Genomic DNA, 19,582 nt, shown 5'->3' with positions numbered 1-19,582 from the left:
CTTTACTCCCTAGTAACATATCCATAGACAAAATGTAACTCTTACAATCCAAATTTAAATAAATATCCATTAATAGGGAAATCAATAACGAAGTATCCTAAATGCCTACAAAGAGGACCTCCTAAGGAAGGTAAGGCATCTCATCTCATTCTCACGCACTACTTTACTATAGCAATTGCATAATCTTTCCAAATTCCCTAACTCAGGCATCAAAGCGGTCTCCCATAGTACACCCTGAGTCCTCCAAGCCATTTTTGGTTCATTCTTGGCAAGTGATCGAAGTCGTGATTGATCTAAATTATTTCAAACACATTTTGGCAACAACAGTTGCCGCCATCTATAGGAAACTTGGAAGGATTTCTTTCTAAACTCAATCATGGTTGCATCACACAATTCCGAGTCCTAACCCGTTGTTGGGGATCAATCGCCAAGTCAGTTCACTCCCCACCTTCAGACAATTTGCCGCAAATTGGGCCTTTAGACCAATTTATAAAATTCCAAAGAAGGGTAGAAGACATGTTTAGCATGATCTTACAATAGGAAAAAGATCCTATAGAACATGGCCCAGAAGTTGTTCAAGCATAAACGACACCTAATGGTAAGGCGGTGGTACCACATGAAGCTGCCTTGAAAATTTTATATACGACAAAGAAAGTAGAAGGAGCCAATTGTATAGGCATTAACGAGCAATGATCCTAGGGATATGAAGAAAAACTCAAGAAAAATTATCAACTGAAAAAACTAGTAAACGAAGTTCGCAACCAACCCTTAATAGGGGAAACCTCAACTAGATCTTATGGTCCCCCCTTTACCAAAGAAATAATGGAGATCCATCTGCCTAATAAATTCAAGATGCCTAATATAAAAGGATATGATGGGCCATCAAATCCCTTAAACCACCTCGACACCTTCAAAATGTTGATGTAGTTGCAAGGTGCACCTGATACCGTTATGTGCCCAGCATTTGTAACAACCCTAAGGGGAATGCTAGAGCATAGTATTGGACAACAAAGCACGGTTTGGTTAGGTCTTTCTCTGAGATGGAGCAGCAATTTGTGGGGTATTCCGTCAACAACCAAAAAATGGCAAAGACTTCAGCCCACCTTAAAGCCTTGTTCAAGGAGAGGGAGAGACACTAAAAGAGTTCATGCATCATTTTATCAATGCAACTCTAGAGAACAGAAACCTTGACCATGGAGTAATATTAGCTGCCTTAACAACGGCTCTGCAACTTTGTGAATTCCTAAATTCCATAGGGAAGAAACCCCAAGCCAATATGGTAGAGCTAATGGCGCAAGCCTAGAAATATATCTTGGAGGAGGGTATCACCCATGGTTTTAAATCGCGGTAGCGGGTAGCGTAACGTAACGGTAATGGGTGTAATGGGATTCTGGGAAGCGGGAGTAGCAGATGTTACATAACAGGAAGCGGGTGTAACGGCCATGAATTTTTTTGAAGCACACACAACCTTGTGTATATTAGCGTACTTGCATGTTTTAAGCTTTTAGTCCTTCTTAGAAAGAGTTTTAGTGTATTTTGGATCCTCTAGTTCAAGTAACTAAGTTATTTGGTAAGGGCAACAAGTTTACATTTGTTTTAAACCACCATTGATAGAAAAATTACGTGTGTGTGCGTTTTTATACTTCTCATTGCTCTTATTTGTGATAAATTCTTATGTGTGCTAAATTAATTAATAAAACAAATACATTATACACTTCATTAATCTATTAGACACATAAGACATACGAATAATACAAATATAAAATAGCTAGAAAAGAAAGAAGGTTGAAGTTGAAAAATATAAAACATAAATATCACATATCAAAATAAAATATTCTCCTAACAAGTTAGTATTTTCAAATTGTTAATTAATACATCTATTGTGAGTATTTAAAGAAATAGTAAAATTTGTATCATTGTCATCCTCTTTATAATCTTTTCCCCCTCTTGCCACTTGGTATATTGAGATTGATATATGAAAGAGAGGGGAAAAGTGAGAAGAAAAAGTAAAAAATAAAATAATTTTTTGGTGTAACAGTTCTGTAGTGGTTATGTAACGGCCGTCGCAACCTTTACGTAACAGTCGCGGTCCGTAACGACCGCTACGACCGTGATTTTGCTTCCCACCGATTTTGCGGTGTGTAACGGTATCGGTAACCCAAAAAACCGTTACGTAACAGCATTACGTAACGGTCGCGGCCTTTATTTAAAACCATGGTATCACCACAAAAAGAAGCAAGTCATATTTGAAGAGAAATCACACTAGAGACATTGATGAAATCATCGAGGGAGGAGTAAGGAAATATACCTCTGGTAAAGACTTCCCTTCCAAGTATGGAGAATAAGAGAAGGGAAGAGGGACTATTTATAGGAGAAAATATGGCATAGACCATGAGGCTTCATGCGATGCAAATCATGCTAAGAAAATCTATCCACAAAATAGACATTGCTCGACAAAATATTGTCCATCTGATGAACACCACTCATGAGAACCAAAAATACCCATTTGATGAGCATTGTTCATGAGGCAACAAGAGATGAGCACTGCTCAACGGTAAATTTCCCATCTGATAAGCACAACTCATGAGGTCCAAAGATTTCCATTTGATGAGCACTACTCATAAGACAACAAAAGACAAGTGTTACTCAACAAAAAATTGGCTCATCTAATGAGCACTACTTGTGAGGCTAAAAAATATTCATTTGATGAGTACCGCTTATGAGGCAACAAGAGACAGACACTACTCGCAAAAAATTGGCCCATCTGATGAGTACCGCTCATGAAACCCAAAAATATCCATCTGATGAGCATCGCTCATGAGGCAACAAGAGATGGGCATTGCTCAACTAAAAATTGGCTCATCTGATAAGCACAACTCATGAGACTCAAAGATACCTATTTGATCAGCATCATTCATAAGGCAAGAAGAGACAAACACTACTTATCAAAAATTGGCCCATTTGATAACCACCGCTCATGAGGCCTAAAATACCCATCTGATAAGCACTCTTCATAAGGCAACAAAAGACAAGCATCACTCAATAAAAAATTGGCCCATTTGATGAGCACTGCACATAAGATCCAAAAATTATCGTCTGATGAGTACCGCTTATGAGGCAACAAGAAACAAGATTGCTTATCAAAAAATTGGCCCATCTAATGAGCACCACTCATGAGGCTCAAAAATTCTCATTTAATGAGCACTGCTCATAAGGCAGCAAGGGACGGACACTGCTTGGTAGAGTATTGGCCCATTTGATGAGCAGTACTCATCAGACTCAAAGTAGCTCATCTAATGACTTAATTCAAATCTCATGATAATAAAAGAACTTATAGCAAATGCAGTATAATCTCGGGCCAAAAAATGACTCTAAGACTTGAGAGTAGGGAGGCAACTGATATAACATAAAAAGAGATACTAGCATCAAACTCGGCATTAACTTATGTAAGATCAAAAAATGAAAAGACATTAAGGTTGGAAAGGAGGTAATGCCCATTAATTAAAACGAGGGGTAAGCACACCAATATTTACTCCCTATTAACATATCCAAAACCAAAATGTAACTCATGCATGCCTATAAAAAGGTATCCATCAGTAGGAAAATCAGTAAGAAGGTATCCCGAATGCCTATAAAAAGGACTCCTTAAGAAAGTAAGGCATCTCATCTCATTCTCACTCACTTCTTTGCTGTAGCAATCACATAATCCTTCCAAATTCCCTAACTTAGGCACCAAAGCGGTCCCCTAAAGTATATCCTGAGTCCTCCAAATTGTTTTTCTTTCATTCTTGATAGATGATCAAAGTCATGATTGATCCAAATTCTCTCAGACAAGTTTTGCCAGCAACACCCACCTTCATGGTTCAGCACCAACTTAACCCAAAAGCTTAAACCTATTGAATTTTGAGTACAACCATACATCTAAGAATTCATCATTCTCTTAATTTTTTCAATGAAGGACAAGCTCACAAGAGAAATACTCTAACAATCTCCCCCACATTTGTCAGTCCCAAGCACTCTCCTTCAACGAAAAAGTCGTTCTTAATCACCTAATGTCATACAACCAACTAGAAGTCTTATTCAACCATGAAAAAGGGGAGCAAATAATGGGATTTCACTCATCACTACACCTTTTTCGCATTTCTACATCTTCATAAATACACATAAATACTTGAACCACCAACTAAGAGTCATTATTCAACCATGGGAAAGGAGCACAAAATAATGGGAGTCCACTCATCACCGCTCCTTTTTCACATGTCTACATCTGCAGGAACACGCATGAATACTCAAACCCAATTCAAACTCTCCCCCCTTATTGGCCTTAGTCACACACTTAGTCCTCCAAGTGTTGGCTTTAATACCACTTGTTAGCACCAAATCGGATCCTTATAGGTACTTGATATGCAAGGGTGAACACTAACTTGACCCAAAAGCTTAAGACTAATAGGTTTCGGATCTAACCATGCATATATAAGCATTCATCATTCACTTAATTTTTTCAAAGTAGGACAAACTCATAAGTGCAATTCTCAACAGAATGAGTCCTTCCACTATTACAGTTTGGCCAATCCCAACATGATATGGTCACAAGGCAGCCGTTCAAATGAGAAATACACCATAGAATCATAGACTAAGAGGTTTCAAGAAACATGAAGCAGCAATCACCAATACTGCGAATGAATCTGAATAATATAATATAACGAGGGCAAAGTGCATATTTCAATTGCAAAATGAAATATCAAATGGGATAATCCCCAACAACATGGGCAACAACTATTTGCAACTCCATAGATAATACGGGAGACATAAGGTAAACAAAAACCCCCGCCAACATCTCAACCACACGATAAGGATTCAGCCAAGCAACAAAAAATTCGATGGAACCTAAGACTGACACCAGTTTGAAAACTAGAAGCGCCAAAACTAACAAAGAATGGATGAAGAGGAAGCAATTCCCAATAAAACACGGCGACGGAGGTAACCGTACCGCGAGAAATCCAAGCTCGAAGAAGCAGACGTGAAAACGAATGAACTCTGCAGAGAAACAGCAGCTAACGGCCGGCGATGAGTTCCATGCGCGCGACTAGATTTTCCATTGCCCGCCCATCAATGCGACCGTGTGGGTTTCGTTTTGAAGGACCCTCAGAATCCGGCCGGCCATATTTCCGGCGACGACAAGTGTCTGGAGATAGTCGCAGCGTGGAAATACCGCGCTCTATATACAACGTTAATTCTAAGTTTTATAACTAATTATTAAAAATTTAAATTAGATTTTTAAAAACTAAAAGATAAAAAATAAAACATAGACAAAATATTCAGAAACATTTTATAAATTTAAATTTATAATTAATTTATTAATTTTTATTTTTCCAAAAAAGTGAAAAAAATTTCAGATAATTTGAGAGTTTGTTCAATATTATTTTTAAGAAAATGTTTTAGATGAAATGAATTGGAAAAAAAGAATTCCTATAACCGATCGACTTCAGGCTTATTTATATTATTAATTAATTTTTTTATTTTTTATTCTATTTTTTGTGTAATAAAAGAGTATATTAGTGTTAGTTCATATTAATCTTTTTTATTTTTATTGTCGACTTTCTTATGTTTTCAAACCAAAATTAAAAGTTAAAATTTGTAATTTCTTTGATATATACACAATTAATTTGTAAATTAGATTATTTATTTCATGTGTAACATCAGTTGAAATTAAAAATAAATGACTATGTGAATTATAAAATATATTTAAATTTTAAAAGTTATTTTAAATAATATTTTATTATTTTTTAAATATTATGTACACTAAAAAATAAGTTTTAAAATATAATAATTAAGTAAAATAATTATTAATCTTATTACAATAGTCTTGAATTGTATTCAATTTTACTGTTGTTTAAACAATATATTTTTTTACTAAACAAAAAATGAGTATATGTGTACTCAAGTTTTTAATTATTATTATCTGCTTTTATTTTTTGATTTTGGTTTTAGTTTTATTTTTTATTTTTTCTTTTCATAATTTTTAACAAGAACACTACCCGACCCTTAAAAACTATTTAACTTGAAAATAAACAAGCTGAATTGTCTAAAACAAAAGATAAATTAGTAAAATAAAATACAATTTTTGCACATTTATTCTTATTTTGATGAGTTGTGTTACCGACCCCCCCGAATAATACTCGATTAAGAGATACATGGTGCTCAATTAGAGCTCTCTCCCAATCAAGTTAGCCGATGATCACACGTTCAAACCTACAGACACGAGCACTAGATAAGTCTCGATAACCACTCTAAACTAGAAAAGTATAATTAGTGGTAGATTAGGCAAATTATCAGATAAGAAATTAACAATTCATATCCAACTCAATTAAGCAACAGATTTATGTCAGTCTAGATATAATAATTCATGGTGGATAACGGATAATCTATCATTCCCATCCCAAGTATAATTTTTTTTTTACCATGATATGAACAATTATTTTGTAATATAATAACTGAAGTTATTTTTAAAATTATAATTTGATACACAAGTAAACATTTAATAACCAATCATAAAATCATATATATATTTATTTTTTAAGATCATAAATTTAAGATTTTTGTTTTGATAACAAGAATTGGGTACTTGAGCTTAAGTAGAAGCATGGACCAAACCTAGAAACGCATACATCAGTGCTAGTGCAACAGATGAGAGTTTATGGCTGAGTTTCGGCCAAATGGGCTTATACTGACTGATTGATGCCTAAGAAGCGACGTATGAAATTATCCATGAATTTAAGCATTAGTTGTCAACAAATTGGTGGATATCTGTCAAATAACATCTAAAATCTATCAACCAACATTTTTAAGGAGAGATAAAAAATTTTAAAACCTTATCCAACTCATTTAATGGATCGGTAATGAGTCAATTAAAAGCAAATAAAAATTGGTTCAGATAAACAAACTTTTATCCATTTTTTCAAGTCTAGATGAGAAGCAAATTTTCCATTTTAGTATGCCCAAAAAATGGAGTAGAATAGCAAGATTTTTTTTTTTTTTTTTTTTTTTGAAGCCCCTATGACACCTGCCCTATTTTAAAATATAAATAATATTTTTAAAATAAATAATAAATGACATAAAACTTCTTTCATTAATTATTATATCTCCAACTATTTACAGCTTGAGCCATTTACATCTGCAATGGTTCATTATTGAGTAATTTACTTTAAATATTGTTTAAGTTACTGTATTCTTTTGCATAAGGTCGTTTTCAAGTAAATAGCTCCAATCAAATTGCAAACCCTAAATCTAAGAAACTAGATTTAAAATTTCATATTTGAATTAGTATAAATCTCGCAAATTCAAATTCAAGATTTGAACTCTGAACTCCCAAATATGAGGCAAAATTTTGGACAGAGTGAAAATGTATTCAAAAGTAAAGTAACTTCACCTACACTTTGTATGAATTGAAAGAGAAACATTATATAACAAATATGTAAAATTATAAATTATTAATTTCAATCCATTTGCATACCAAAAAGATCATTAGTTTTCAGAAGATTAAGAACAAGGCAATAGTTTGGAATAAGTCATTCCACAATAAAAAGAGCATCCCCACCTTCCTACACTGAACAGCAATGAACTACTTCCACAGAAGTTTCTTTCCCATTGAATGCTCCAAATGTCCAATCCTAATAAATTCTGTTCAATAAACAAACTCCACCAAACCACATTATGATTCATATCCAACTTCATGGAAGAAGCTCACATATACTAAGAAACCAACTAGCTGTCTCTCTTTGATTAGGGTAATATGTAACTCAACTCGAATACGGGAAAATCTGGAAGCAAAAATATGGAAAATCATAATCTGTAAATTTTAAGTTGTTCTTGGAACCGATGGCAGAGACTTGAGAAGGGCCAATGATGGCCTCCGCACAGTGTGATTGAGCAGAATCATAAGTGTTAAAAGTGTTAAAGCTCCAGCCTGATGTGCAGTGCCAAGAGAAACAGGGACATATGATAAAAGCGTTGATATCCCTAATGTGACCTGCACGGTAAGAATGCTGTTAGCAAAACTAGTAATGGACGACTGCTGTTGTTTTCATCATTCCAAAAAATAAGGAGCCTACTAACGAGCTAACTACAAACAACAAATAGTACTACTTATAGAGTTAACAGGGACAAGTAAAAAATTATACTCAACGAAAAGGCAATAGGACAAATGGGAAACGGAATTACCTGAAGGGCAGCCATTCCCATGGTGCTTCCAATCAGGGATCGTACTGCTGGATGTACGTCCAATTTTCTTGTTTTCCACCATAGAAAGCAAATTGAAGTCAAGGTTGCAGTTGCCAGGATACGATGATCGAGCTGAAAATCAGAATTTTTTGCATGCTAGTGACTAGGAGACCAAACACTTCATATGTGAGTTTTCAGAATTTCAAGATTCACGTTGCATCTTCAAAAATTTCCATGTATACATGGAAATTCATCATATAACAACATCTTGAAATAACCAAAAGGAACTCAAGAAAGATGTGTTGAGGATGAGTGGCAATACAAGAATAGGATCCAAATGACTTCCATCTTTAAAATTCTCCACACAGAGACAATGGAAACACATCCTATACCATCTTACTATCTTAGTAACGGATTCAGAGAAATACGTATTAAGGCTGGGTGACAATACAAGGAGGACAGGTTCCAAATGTGTTCATTTTAAAAATTTCCCCTCACAAATATGGAAAATGCATTTTATACCAACAGACCAAATGAATTCAGATAAGAGGCGTAAAGAGGGTAAGTGGCAATACAATAAAGGGTAGGATAAAAAATGAATGCACTTGTTTAGGTAAAGGTGGCACCAATTAAAAACACAATAAGGTAAAAGTTATCTTACAATATTTGATTATGAATAGCCACCAATGGAGAATTTTAGGCACCTCTATGCTGCTTTCGTGTTGTGTACTTTTCTGTTGTGTGGGATTTATTTACAATTATGTGTTCTAACTAATCATAGGGTATCGATACGTTTGGTAGTTGTACGTTGGTTTAGCTTTTCTTTCTTTGCACTTGGAGTTAAATTTCAGAATCTCTCCAGTTTCCCTTCACCTATTTGTACATACAGCCCCTTGTCCCCTCTCAACCTCCTTACTCCCCTTTCATCTCTCTCTCTCTCTCTCTACAACCCCCCCGCGGGTGTCGAGCCCCATTTGGTCATGTAATTGATGAGTCAAAGCAATTTTTGTTCAACCTGAGGAATGGGATGCTTAGAATATTTTAGGCTGGTTAGCATTTTAAGATTCCCAGAAATGTACACCCAATGTTTGGTTCATCACAGGAATTCTAGCAAACATTTCAGGAAGATAACTCTTATACCCTTGATTTGTGTATGAGCTAAAAAAAATAATCATATTTTCAGCACAAAAACCTATTAATAAAATGTACCAAATTAAATCCATGTCCTAAAAATTTCAACCATAATAAATTAAAAAAATTACACATAATAATCCAATTAACTAAAAATGGGGGATAACATGGTCTAAAAATTGAAATCATTGAGTCATATTATTATAACACATAAACATAATAATATTATCAATTCTATTTTGTTATTGACTTTTATTTTGTTATCAAAATAATTTTTTTATTATAAATATAATAACAGCGTGTAAGTATACTATATTATAGGGGCATTAATGTCCAACTAACCAAAATAGTAGGGGCAATTTAATCGCAAAAATAGGATTTGTATGGGAATCTTACCCATGGGAACATGGGAATGGGTGTTTTGTGAAAACCCTTGATTCCCAAGAAATGTGAGTTACCAATTCCAGCCCCAAAACAGGTATCCCATCACCATTCCTCAGAAGGTTAGAAGATGATGTGAACCAAATGGTCCCTAAGCAGAAGCGTCAGAAGGAAGCAAGGAAAGTATGCAAGTATGTGAAAAGAATAGATATAATAACCAATGATATAACTGAAAATAATGAAAATGCAAATCTCAAGTAGTTGGAGTAAGCCTTGTCGAGCAGCTTGGCTATATTTGGCAAACAATTGTAGCATAAAGGCTACTTGTACAAAGCTGAAAAAGGAGATGGTATACTCCCATAATTTTTTTTAATAATAAAAGAAACTATATTAGATAGAAAGAAGAGAAGGCACAATGTGCCATAAAGTTCAGCAAATACATGCCAGAGCAGTCTCTTAAAAGATTCAAATGTCCCTGTTTGAACTAGGAAAACACTGTTGCATTGGCTACATCAAATGGCAGCGTAAGCAACCAAAATATGGGTAGGTAGAATATTTCCCTTTAACTACTGAAACAAAAACTTTAAATAGCACAACAATCTGCCAATTGTCTGCTAAGCTAAAGATGAACAACTCCATATTAAAAAGATAAAATATTAATGAAAAAAAAGGGGTCAGCCCGGTGCACAAAGCTCCCGCGTATGCGGGGTCCAGGGAAGGGACGGACTACAATGGGTCTATAGTACACAGCCTTACCTTGCATTTTTGCAAGAGGCTGTTTCCACGCCTCAAACCCGTGACCTCCAGGTCACATGGCGACAACCTTACCGTTGTGTTTAAGCTCCCCTTCAAAAAGATAAAATATCAATCTAAAAAAAAAAAAAGGATTAATGTATCAAAAGAGCCACAGAAGAAAACTATAACACACACTACTACGCACAACTCCTAGTAGTGCATTTACCATTCTCCGTTTCTTTCCTTCATTGTTAGTCACTTTTTCTTGGACCAGCTATAATTATTTCTTTAAATTCAGGCAAAACATTTTCCACTTTACGTCAAACATGCTCAGGCCTCAGAGCAGCTCTTTGATTTTGGCCGCTGTAATATGCAGGATAATTTTTGTGCACATAAATTATTAGCAGGTAATCTTTAAAAGGAATTCTACACATAATTGCAATAAATTCTCTGAGCTACAGTCTATAGCAAATACATTGAAGCCACTATTTATTCATGTGGCCATTATATGCAAGACAGTCATAGCATGCCTAAGACCTAAGAGTAAGGTAGTGACCACTTGTAGGTAACCAGACACAAGAATATTATACAAAATTACACAAAAAACAGTTATCAGTGACTGTAGGTCATACAAATCTAATCAGCCGCCTAATTAAATTAAACCATGAAGTGAAGCAGCTAATGTATATGAAACAGACAGCTTAAGAAAAAGTAAAATTACCTGCACAGTTGAAGTATTCTCAAAGAAGTTACGCATGAGCGGCTTCATGCTAAAGATATCATCTGGAATATATGTATCACCCATCTTTGGAAAAGTATTATATGCGTGGCCCTGGCAAATACGCATTGATTCATGCATCACAAACAATTTGCTTCAGGCCAAGAACAGCAAGTCTTATCCTGACAACCTTGAGCTAATTGTAAAAATGATGGGACAAGAAAAAATATACCACATACAGCATCATTTCCTGCAACAAATGCTCCAGAGACAGCCGTAATGCCAGTAAGCAGGCTTACAGGAAGTGCAAGTCTCCTAACTTTGGCTGCCCCGCGAACCCAAGCAATGGTTTCAGTTGGAGGTTCAGGCATGACAACTGAAAGAGCAGTCCAGAAAAGGCCACAGTATATAATAAATGCTGAAGTAAGATGAGCTGCAAGACGATAAGGACTCACTCTTGGCTGAACGTATTCAGACACTGGCTCCTGTTGAAGATTAAATATGGATAAGTCTAACAACTAACAATAAACTTTCATGCAATAAATAGAATATTAAGTGCTTCTGACCTCCAACCCACTTTTAACCATCCACCAGCCAACTAAGCCCTGCCCAGCACCAAGGGCAAATAAAGCAGAAAGCCTCAGTCCAAGTCGTACAGTAATATATCCTTTACGGAGAAAATATGAAAATGGCAGAGCAAACATGATACCCAGTCCCCTTCCCCACATGCGGTGTGCATATTCCATCCAATATATGAATTTAAAATCTTCAATGGTCATACCTTTGTTCACACTGAAAGTGGTAAAAGCCAAAAAACTTCAACTCTCATTTGAAATGGCAATAATAACTTCAACTTTATACAGGGAAAACCTCTAATAAAGTAGCAATAAGTGACATAAAACAAGTTAGAGAAGTGCTTAACTATTAAATATATATTCTTCATCACAGCCCAGGGGAACAAGAACTGATTTTTTTGTACAAAGTAAAACATTTCACATAACAGAAATATAAAATATGAAATGCACATACAAGAGTCTGTACTAACCGCTTATACTCAGGGGATTGCTTATATTTCTCAAACTCAAGCAACCAGTCTTCATCAGACAGAGGAGGAAGGGTACCAGTGAACTTCCAGTCAGTCATAGAAAGACCAGATCGAGTAAGCCGTGTCACACCACCAAGTATCACCATACTAAACACCCATGCAGCAGAACCAAAAAGCCATATTCCAACCATTTTCTGGGCTCGGGACCCTGCAGTTACCAGGATTTTCAAGCCATTCTTGTTTTCTATACCAAGAGTGGCTGTGGTGGACATATTCCTCCATGATTGGGCATAAAAGCCCCTAAAAATTTTGACCTTCAAATTATATAAACAGCAGTAAAAATCAGATCATAGACAAAATGAAACATCTAAATACAGTTAGAGCCATTCTTCTTTTTCCTTTTTTTTTAGGAGGGGAGGTTGGGGGGGGAGGGGGTGAGAATAAATGATGAATTTAGTTTGCAAAATAGAATAGGGTGAGAATGGAATAATACCGACTCTGTATGGTCATTTGCTTTAAAATGACACCACCTTTTTTCTTTATAAACTACTATTATTGTTCCATTCTCAACCCATTTCATTCCATCAATCAGACATAATGGAAGTTTCAAATTACAGTGTATAAATTGCAGCTGTATCTCATCCCCTAAATAAAAGTGCTGGTCATCTTAGATCTGAACGATAAAGGAGTAGCAAGTGGTGGAAGCAAAAGCAAGCAGATAAACAGGTGTAATGAAAGTATTCCAGAGTGAACTGAAACAATATCATATGCAAGTTGGACTTAACCAGGCATTTGAATGAAATTTGAGATCATCTGGCATATAAAATTTTAAGGCTACTCATTTTCTGCAGTATCTTCAATTCTTTGATCACAGCTATAAGTAGTTCGTATGGGTAGAATATTAAAGAAGAGGAAACTAAGAAATGACAAGAAAGTAAGAGGTAGAACCTTAGGAGGAAGAGTTCTGACGCCATAGCAGAAATTCTTTGGTCTGAAGCACATAGTAATACCAGCAGTCTTAGAAGAGAAGCATCTGCAAAGGTTTAGTGAGGGTTCATTCAGAGCCCTACATGACGAGGAGGATGAGCCCCTCACGCCGGATATCCAATTAAGGGATTTGTTCCTTCTCAGAATCGAAATCACTCTACTCTCAAACATAGCCACCTTAGTCCCTCTCCCTTTCTCTTTGTGAACAGAGACTGCAGAGTTGGATAATAGTAAAACCAATATAAGACATGCTTTTTAATAAAATTAAAAGACCAGTGAGTGATGCATACACAAGTGAATGATGTCAATTTAAGAATAAACATTATAAGAGCTGCATAAGGTTGCGTTTAGCAACACTTAATTATTGGATAATCACTTCTATCATGTGCAAATATACAAAACATTTTTCTATATTAGAATAGCTTATATCATATAATATGTGTTTGGTGTTCAAATTTAAAAAGTACTCATTGAGGTTCTTATGGTGATATTTATATTTGATGTCAAAAACGAAAATCACTTTACTAAAAAAGTATTGGCAAAACAAACATGTTCAAAGATAACAAAGCTCACACTATAAGCAATTTCCATGAAAAATAAAATTTAGGTGAGAAAAAAAAAATTGATTAAAAAAATAGGAAGCATCAACTATATGGTTTGCTAACAATGGTCTAAAATCCTTAGAATTCAATATTACGAGAATATTAATATCAATAATAGTACTGTTTGCTAGAAATGAAATATCCACTATAGCTTCTGCGGCTCAAGTACAATCTCATAAATTACAACCAATCGCGTCGTAGTTGGACTCCATCAAGGAGCATCCACGTCTCTTAGTATATCGGATCATGGTAATATTCAGATGCATCTTTACGTAACATTTCCCCATACAGAAAAATAAACACCAAAATAATTCAAACAAAATAATCAAAAGTTATAAACTACAGAATGGTTATAGATAACTGAACACGTCTTCTGCTCCAAGATATTTTATATTATATCTAAAGAAACCTTAAATACCTGCTACTATGTGCTATGAAATGCTAAGACCCGCATAAAATAGTAATCTGTATATTAACATACTTCTATTGAGAAATATGACAAAAATAACACAAAAAGAAAAATTAATATAATATCCTTACTATCCACTTCCAGAACAAAGCATTTTCCATTAGATTCGCCCCTTGCCCCACCAACATCTCATCGAGCATATAATTTTGAAAAAAAAAAATCATGATTCATAGAGAGAGTGCAAACAATATTACCCTTGCAACTAATTAATTTAGTGCAAGAAGCAAATTAATTAGTTGTCAGGGGCAAATGCAGATAGCCAATATGCTATACAACAATTTCATGAGTTAATTCTTATTAATTCCCTGAATGTGTAGGAAAGAGTTTGAAGATGGTCTCGCTCAATGCATGCAAAAGCAGAAAATGAAAACACCCAGAATGCTAAAATGGATTGAAGATATGCATAATAAATTGGAAGAGGCAGTGTGTAAGGGATGAACAACTGTGTTTGTGTAGAGGGGGTGTTCTGTGCAGTGGAGGGAGTATCCAGGTCAAGCTTAAATCTTTAGTTACAACTTCTAATCACTTCTACCAATCATACAACTCCATCAACCAAACTTTTACAACAACAACAACAACAAACCAAGCCTTAAGTCCCACTAGGTGGGGTTGGCTACAAGAATCGTTTTCCACCAATTTAACATACTCCTTTTAACATCGGTGTTCTATACTGTCATTGGGGTCGAGAAACTGCAATACTCATGCTGGTGAATTGATGTTGATGAGAAGATCATCCACATGGGCATTGACAAGTCTCTAAGAATGCCCGTTACATATTTAGTTGGTAATAAATACTATTGAAATTTTGGACTCAAAAATAATAATAATGAGGTTTCGAAATAACACAAAAAATAATATCACTGGGATGGGACCAAAAATATTATAATCTAAAAAATAAAATAAACAAATTATTGAAATGGTAAAAGAATGGGCTAAATATATTACGGTAAATCAATTGGTTAAGTAGCTGCACTTACATTGCTCATGAGCCGAGCTTGTTCAGGGCATTATGCTTGCCAGTGACCACTTGTCTCATGCATTTTGGATGGATTTCCATCATGTAAATACTAGTATAGGGTAATTTTTCAGAGATAGTTTTTTCTTACACTAAAAAGGAGAGTATGACTCCACGGTCATACTGATGTTTCCTAATGTCAGAGTGAGGATAGTATTGAATGCTCTTCAGGGGAGGGTGAGTGTTCGTCAACTTGTAAAACTCACTTGCTATTGTGAACGTGTTTAGTCAACTTGCCTCCCTTGCTAGACACATATTGTTAACGTTGGTGTTAATAACGAATTACGTTGTTTCAAAGTTTACTGCTTAAGTGTCATTACTTTCATAAGTTACTTTCTTTTTTTTTTCTTTTTTTTTTTGTGACTTATTTCTTCCACTTATATTTGCTTGAATGACAATAAAAGTGTTTTCTTGGTAAATTGTAAAAAATGCTAGGTTGGCTAGTTAAGCAAAAGTACTTTAGTTAGCGCCGCATGGTCCTTTCACAAATGTGTGAAATATTAGACCCTTGACACTTGGGACATCATCATCCAATTCATCAAATTCAATCTTGTCTTGAGTTGGTTAAATAGCCCACGTTGTAACGACCCGAATTTTAAATGAAATTTAAATAATAACGAAAGGGAAATTGGAAAAAGGAACAGAAGGAAGCTGCCAAACTTCGTCGAGGAACACAGGGTTTCGTCGACGAAGGCTTTAAAGATTTCATCGACAAACACAGGGCTTCGTCGACAAGAAAATGCCGAGAGAGGGTTTCTGAGCTGACTGAATTTCGTCGACGAGAAGTGGATTTCGTTGCCGAAATTTGTGAAGGACTCGTCGACGAAGGTCGGGCTCGTCGACGAAATATGTTGTCTATAAATACTAAAAAACCGATTTTTATTTCATTTGAAGCTTCCTCTCTTACTCTCTCTCTCCTCTTCGGCTCTCTCACTCTCTCTCTTCGATTTTGGGTTAGATTTACGCCGGATCGAAGATTTGAGGCTTCCACGACGCTCCTAGCGAAGTTCTCCACAAGTTTGTCGGAGTGGATCGTTGAGAAAATGACGTTGGAAATCATCCCTGGATTAAGGTAAGGCTTTTTAAGTCAAATTAGACTTTGTGATAGTTATAGGAATTGATGCGCGCATGAAAATACTGATGTTTAATACTGGAAGTTTTGAATTTCAGGGTATTGAGTAGGAAATCCTACGGGGGTCAGGCTAGGAAATTTTGGGGGCTTTTTCAATAGTCAGGTAAGGGAATAAACTAAAGCAATTATTTTCCACGCAATTTATTATTAATTATGAGTAAATTTATTTTCAAAAGAACAAATGTTATACCTGTATATTATAGATGAAATGTACGTTTGAGAAATACCACTATTATGATGAAACATATATGTATGTGTGAGATACCAGAGAATTACGATTTTAGAATAAGAAGTATGATTTTATACAGTGCACGTGTGGCATGAATATTAAGTTATGTGAACATATTATGATATGAAAGATTTTATGAACAAAGTATGATTTCAGGTATTATGAAAGATATGTTATGTTACGATCATTTTAACGAATGTATGATAAATGAATTATTTTCATAATGTATATACCTGAAACAATGTTGGCACGAGACCATGTATTTTATGTTATCGGCACGAGGCCGTATTCATGTTATGGGGCGAGGTCATGTATTTATATTATCGGCACAAGACCGTATTTACGATTTTGGCCCGAGGCCATGTATTTATGATTTCGGCACGAGGCTCTATCTATATTTTCGGCACGAGACCGTGATGATGTTATGTATGTTCATGTAGTATATGTTATTACAACCAGAATGTTAGTATAGTTCAGTTCAGGGCTCGGTACCGTAACTATATGGTAGATCAGATATCTACGTTAGATTAGTGCTAACCATCCCACGAGGGGATGGAAGATGGATAGTCGATGTGACTTTCAGTAGAGTGTGGACGTCCACCTGACAGTCCGAACCAGGGTGTGGCGGGCTCATCATACTTACAGACATATTTGATTCGGCAGTGGTCGGCCAGCCATTGTCAGGTCCCGTCTTCGGGTTGCACAACCCATCATAGGGAGTAATACATGACATTAGCTAACTATTCATCTTGAGTCTATTTTCAGTATTACAGTTATAGTAGATGCTTATGTATGTTATGACTTATTGAAAAATATAAAAGTACATGATTATCCAGTATGATAGTATAATTATTTCCAAAGTTATGAAATGTACTGTATATGTATAAGCACTTTAAATGTTCCTGTTGTCACACGGCTGTATTTAGTTTATTTTCCCTTACTGAGAAGTGTTTTCACCCCCAACATCAACATATTTTTCAGGAAACTCAGGGAAACCGGCGGGTCAAGGCCGCCGTTGAGTGAGTGGAGCTTCCCTACTAGAAGGGTAAGCGTTGAACTAGGATTATAAGATTTTTGTTGTATGGTCCTAGTGTTGTTTTTTATTTTTGGAGATTGTACATATAAACAGTATATTGATGACGTAGCAAACTCTGATATTATGTTTTATGTTTGGATGTTGAGATTTTATGTTTACTGCTGTTAGGTTTTCCGCTGTTCATGACAGATGTCCCCGCTACCCACGGGGTCAGGTTAATCATTTTATATATTTAGAAATTAAGGGACGTTACACACGTCACAATCAATAATTCAACCACATCAAGCAACGATATTTGCAAAATGAAATGTATATGGAACATAAACCAATGAAATGTAAACTTTAGTCACAACAACAACACTTAGGCATTTAATCAAACATGTAATGGGCATTGAAAACAAACCAATCTTGTCACTCCCAAATACGAGGAGGAAGAAATTAAAGGCCTTTGATATTGTTGGCGAATCAAAGTGGCAGCAGATGTTGTAAATGCGTACACTGACCCGCGAGAGTGCGGCTGCACGGACAGCGCAGCGCCGGCACGGGGGAGGGAGCACAGCAGCCGGGATGAAGTGGGCAGCGATGGGGGGAAGGAGAGAGCGTAGCAGCAACACCCGCCCGGGGGGGTAGAATGCAGCAGCGGGCAGCGGCGGGGAGGAGGGGGAGGGTACAGCGGCGGCAAATGGAGGAGGGGAGTGTGGCGGCAGGGAAAGGGAAAGGGAAAGGGTGTTCGCGCGGGATAGAGAGAGATGGAGGTTAACTATTTAGAGATATAAGCGTTTCAATAATCATAGAGAAGAGAAGTATACAAATTTTTTAAATAGCTTTGTAATATTTATAAAATTTAGTAATAAATAATATCTTCTATCCTAAATTTTGAGTAAAATAGGTTATATTATTAGTCATCAAACTGATATATATATATATATATATATATATTAGTAACTAACTGTTGGATCGTTTGAACTAGAAGTGATGATTAAGAATCGTTACTAATCTCATTATTAGCCTAACCCTATATTTAAAGAATTTTTTGAATTAGATTTGTATTGGAATTTGATAAGATATAGTACAAAATTGTATTAAAATTTGTCTAAATCCATTCAAATGCAAATATAAAGTCTAAGATATACATTTTCAAATGTAGCGTTAATTTTTTCAAATTTACAAAATTTATAATAATGATTAAATAATTATCACTAAGATATATTTAGTAACAAAATTTCTATACATCACTAAATTTGAAATAATAGTGACAATTTCTAAAATGTCACTATTGATATGCTATTAATATTTTCCACATCGAAACACATAATTGATTAATTCCTAGCAACAACGACAGCAACAACAATGACAACAAAATAATAACAAGTCCTAAGTATTATAGTGTGTGGGGTTGACCATATGAATTTTTTTACACGAATTCACATAATTCAAAACATTTTCTTCAATTAACTTAAGAAGGGGCATATCCTCGGGTCATAAGACTCCCCGTTTTGCGAGGTTAAAGGGAGGATCATCACAGTGTACCCAACGTTATCCCTACTTTTATATAAAGAGGTTGCTTCCTTGTATTCAAACTCATGACCAACTGGTTACAAATGAGCAACTTTGTCATTGATACAATACTCACCTTCACTTCAACTAACTTAAGACCTAATAATTTTTTCTTCACTATCTCATTTCAAAATATTTTAAGTTAATTCTACATTATTTTAATATCAGTTACGATGACTAACCCACTATTCCTCACTAGTGTACTAATTGGTCTTTGTTTCAAATACGTAAACTATCTAAATCACACATCGCTTATCTTCTACTGATTGTATGTCTAATTTAATATGAATATATTTATTCCTCAATATACCTTTGAATGCTATAC

General features: G+C 35.3%; 1 protein-coding gene across 5 annotated transcripts; it reads right to left on the bottom strand.

The window, feature by feature from the left end:
• Nucleotides 1-7,477: 7,477 nt before the first annotated feature.
• Nucleotides 7,478-18,504, bottom strand: LOC131159421 (cytochrome c oxidase assembly protein COX15). 5 transcript variants are annotated; one of them, XM_058114308.1, is made up of 8 exons: nucleotides 18,104-18,504; nucleotides 13,179-13,429; nucleotides 12,231-12,544; nucleotides 11,752-11,977; nucleotides 11,425-11,670; nucleotides 11,189-11,299; nucleotides 8,221-8,352; nucleotides 7,478-8,029 (listed from the first exon to the last, which is right to left on the bottom strand). In XM_058114308.1, the coding sequence occupies exons 2-8, from the start codon at nucleotides 13,386-13,388 to the stop codon at nucleotides 7,859-7,861; spliced, it is 1,410 nt and encodes a 469-aa protein (XP_057970291.1). In that variant the 5' UTR covers nucleotides 13,389-13,429; nucleotides 18,104-18,504; the 3' UTR covers nucleotides 7,478-7,858. The 5 variants fall into 5 exon arrangements, with proteins under 5 accessions (XP_057970291.1, XP_057970294.1, XP_057970292.1 ...); XM_058114311.1 differs by having other exon boundaries at nucleotides 18,204-18,492; XM_058114309.1 differs by having other exon boundaries at nucleotides 18,198-18,473.
• Between the last annotated feature and the right edge of the window lie 1,078 nt (nucleotides 18,505-19,582).

This window comes from Malania oleifera, chromosome 7 (assembly GCF_029873635.1).
Source record: "Malania oleifera isolate guangnan ecotype guangnan chromosome 7, ASM2987363v1, whole genome shotgun sequence".
NCBI classification, from domain to species: domain Eukaryota; kingdom Viridiplantae; phylum Streptophyta; class Magnoliopsida; order Santalales; family Ximeniaceae; genus Malania; species Malania oleifera.
Note: the sequence above shows the minus strand (reverse complement) of the source record. Positions and strands in the feature narration are given on the sequence as shown.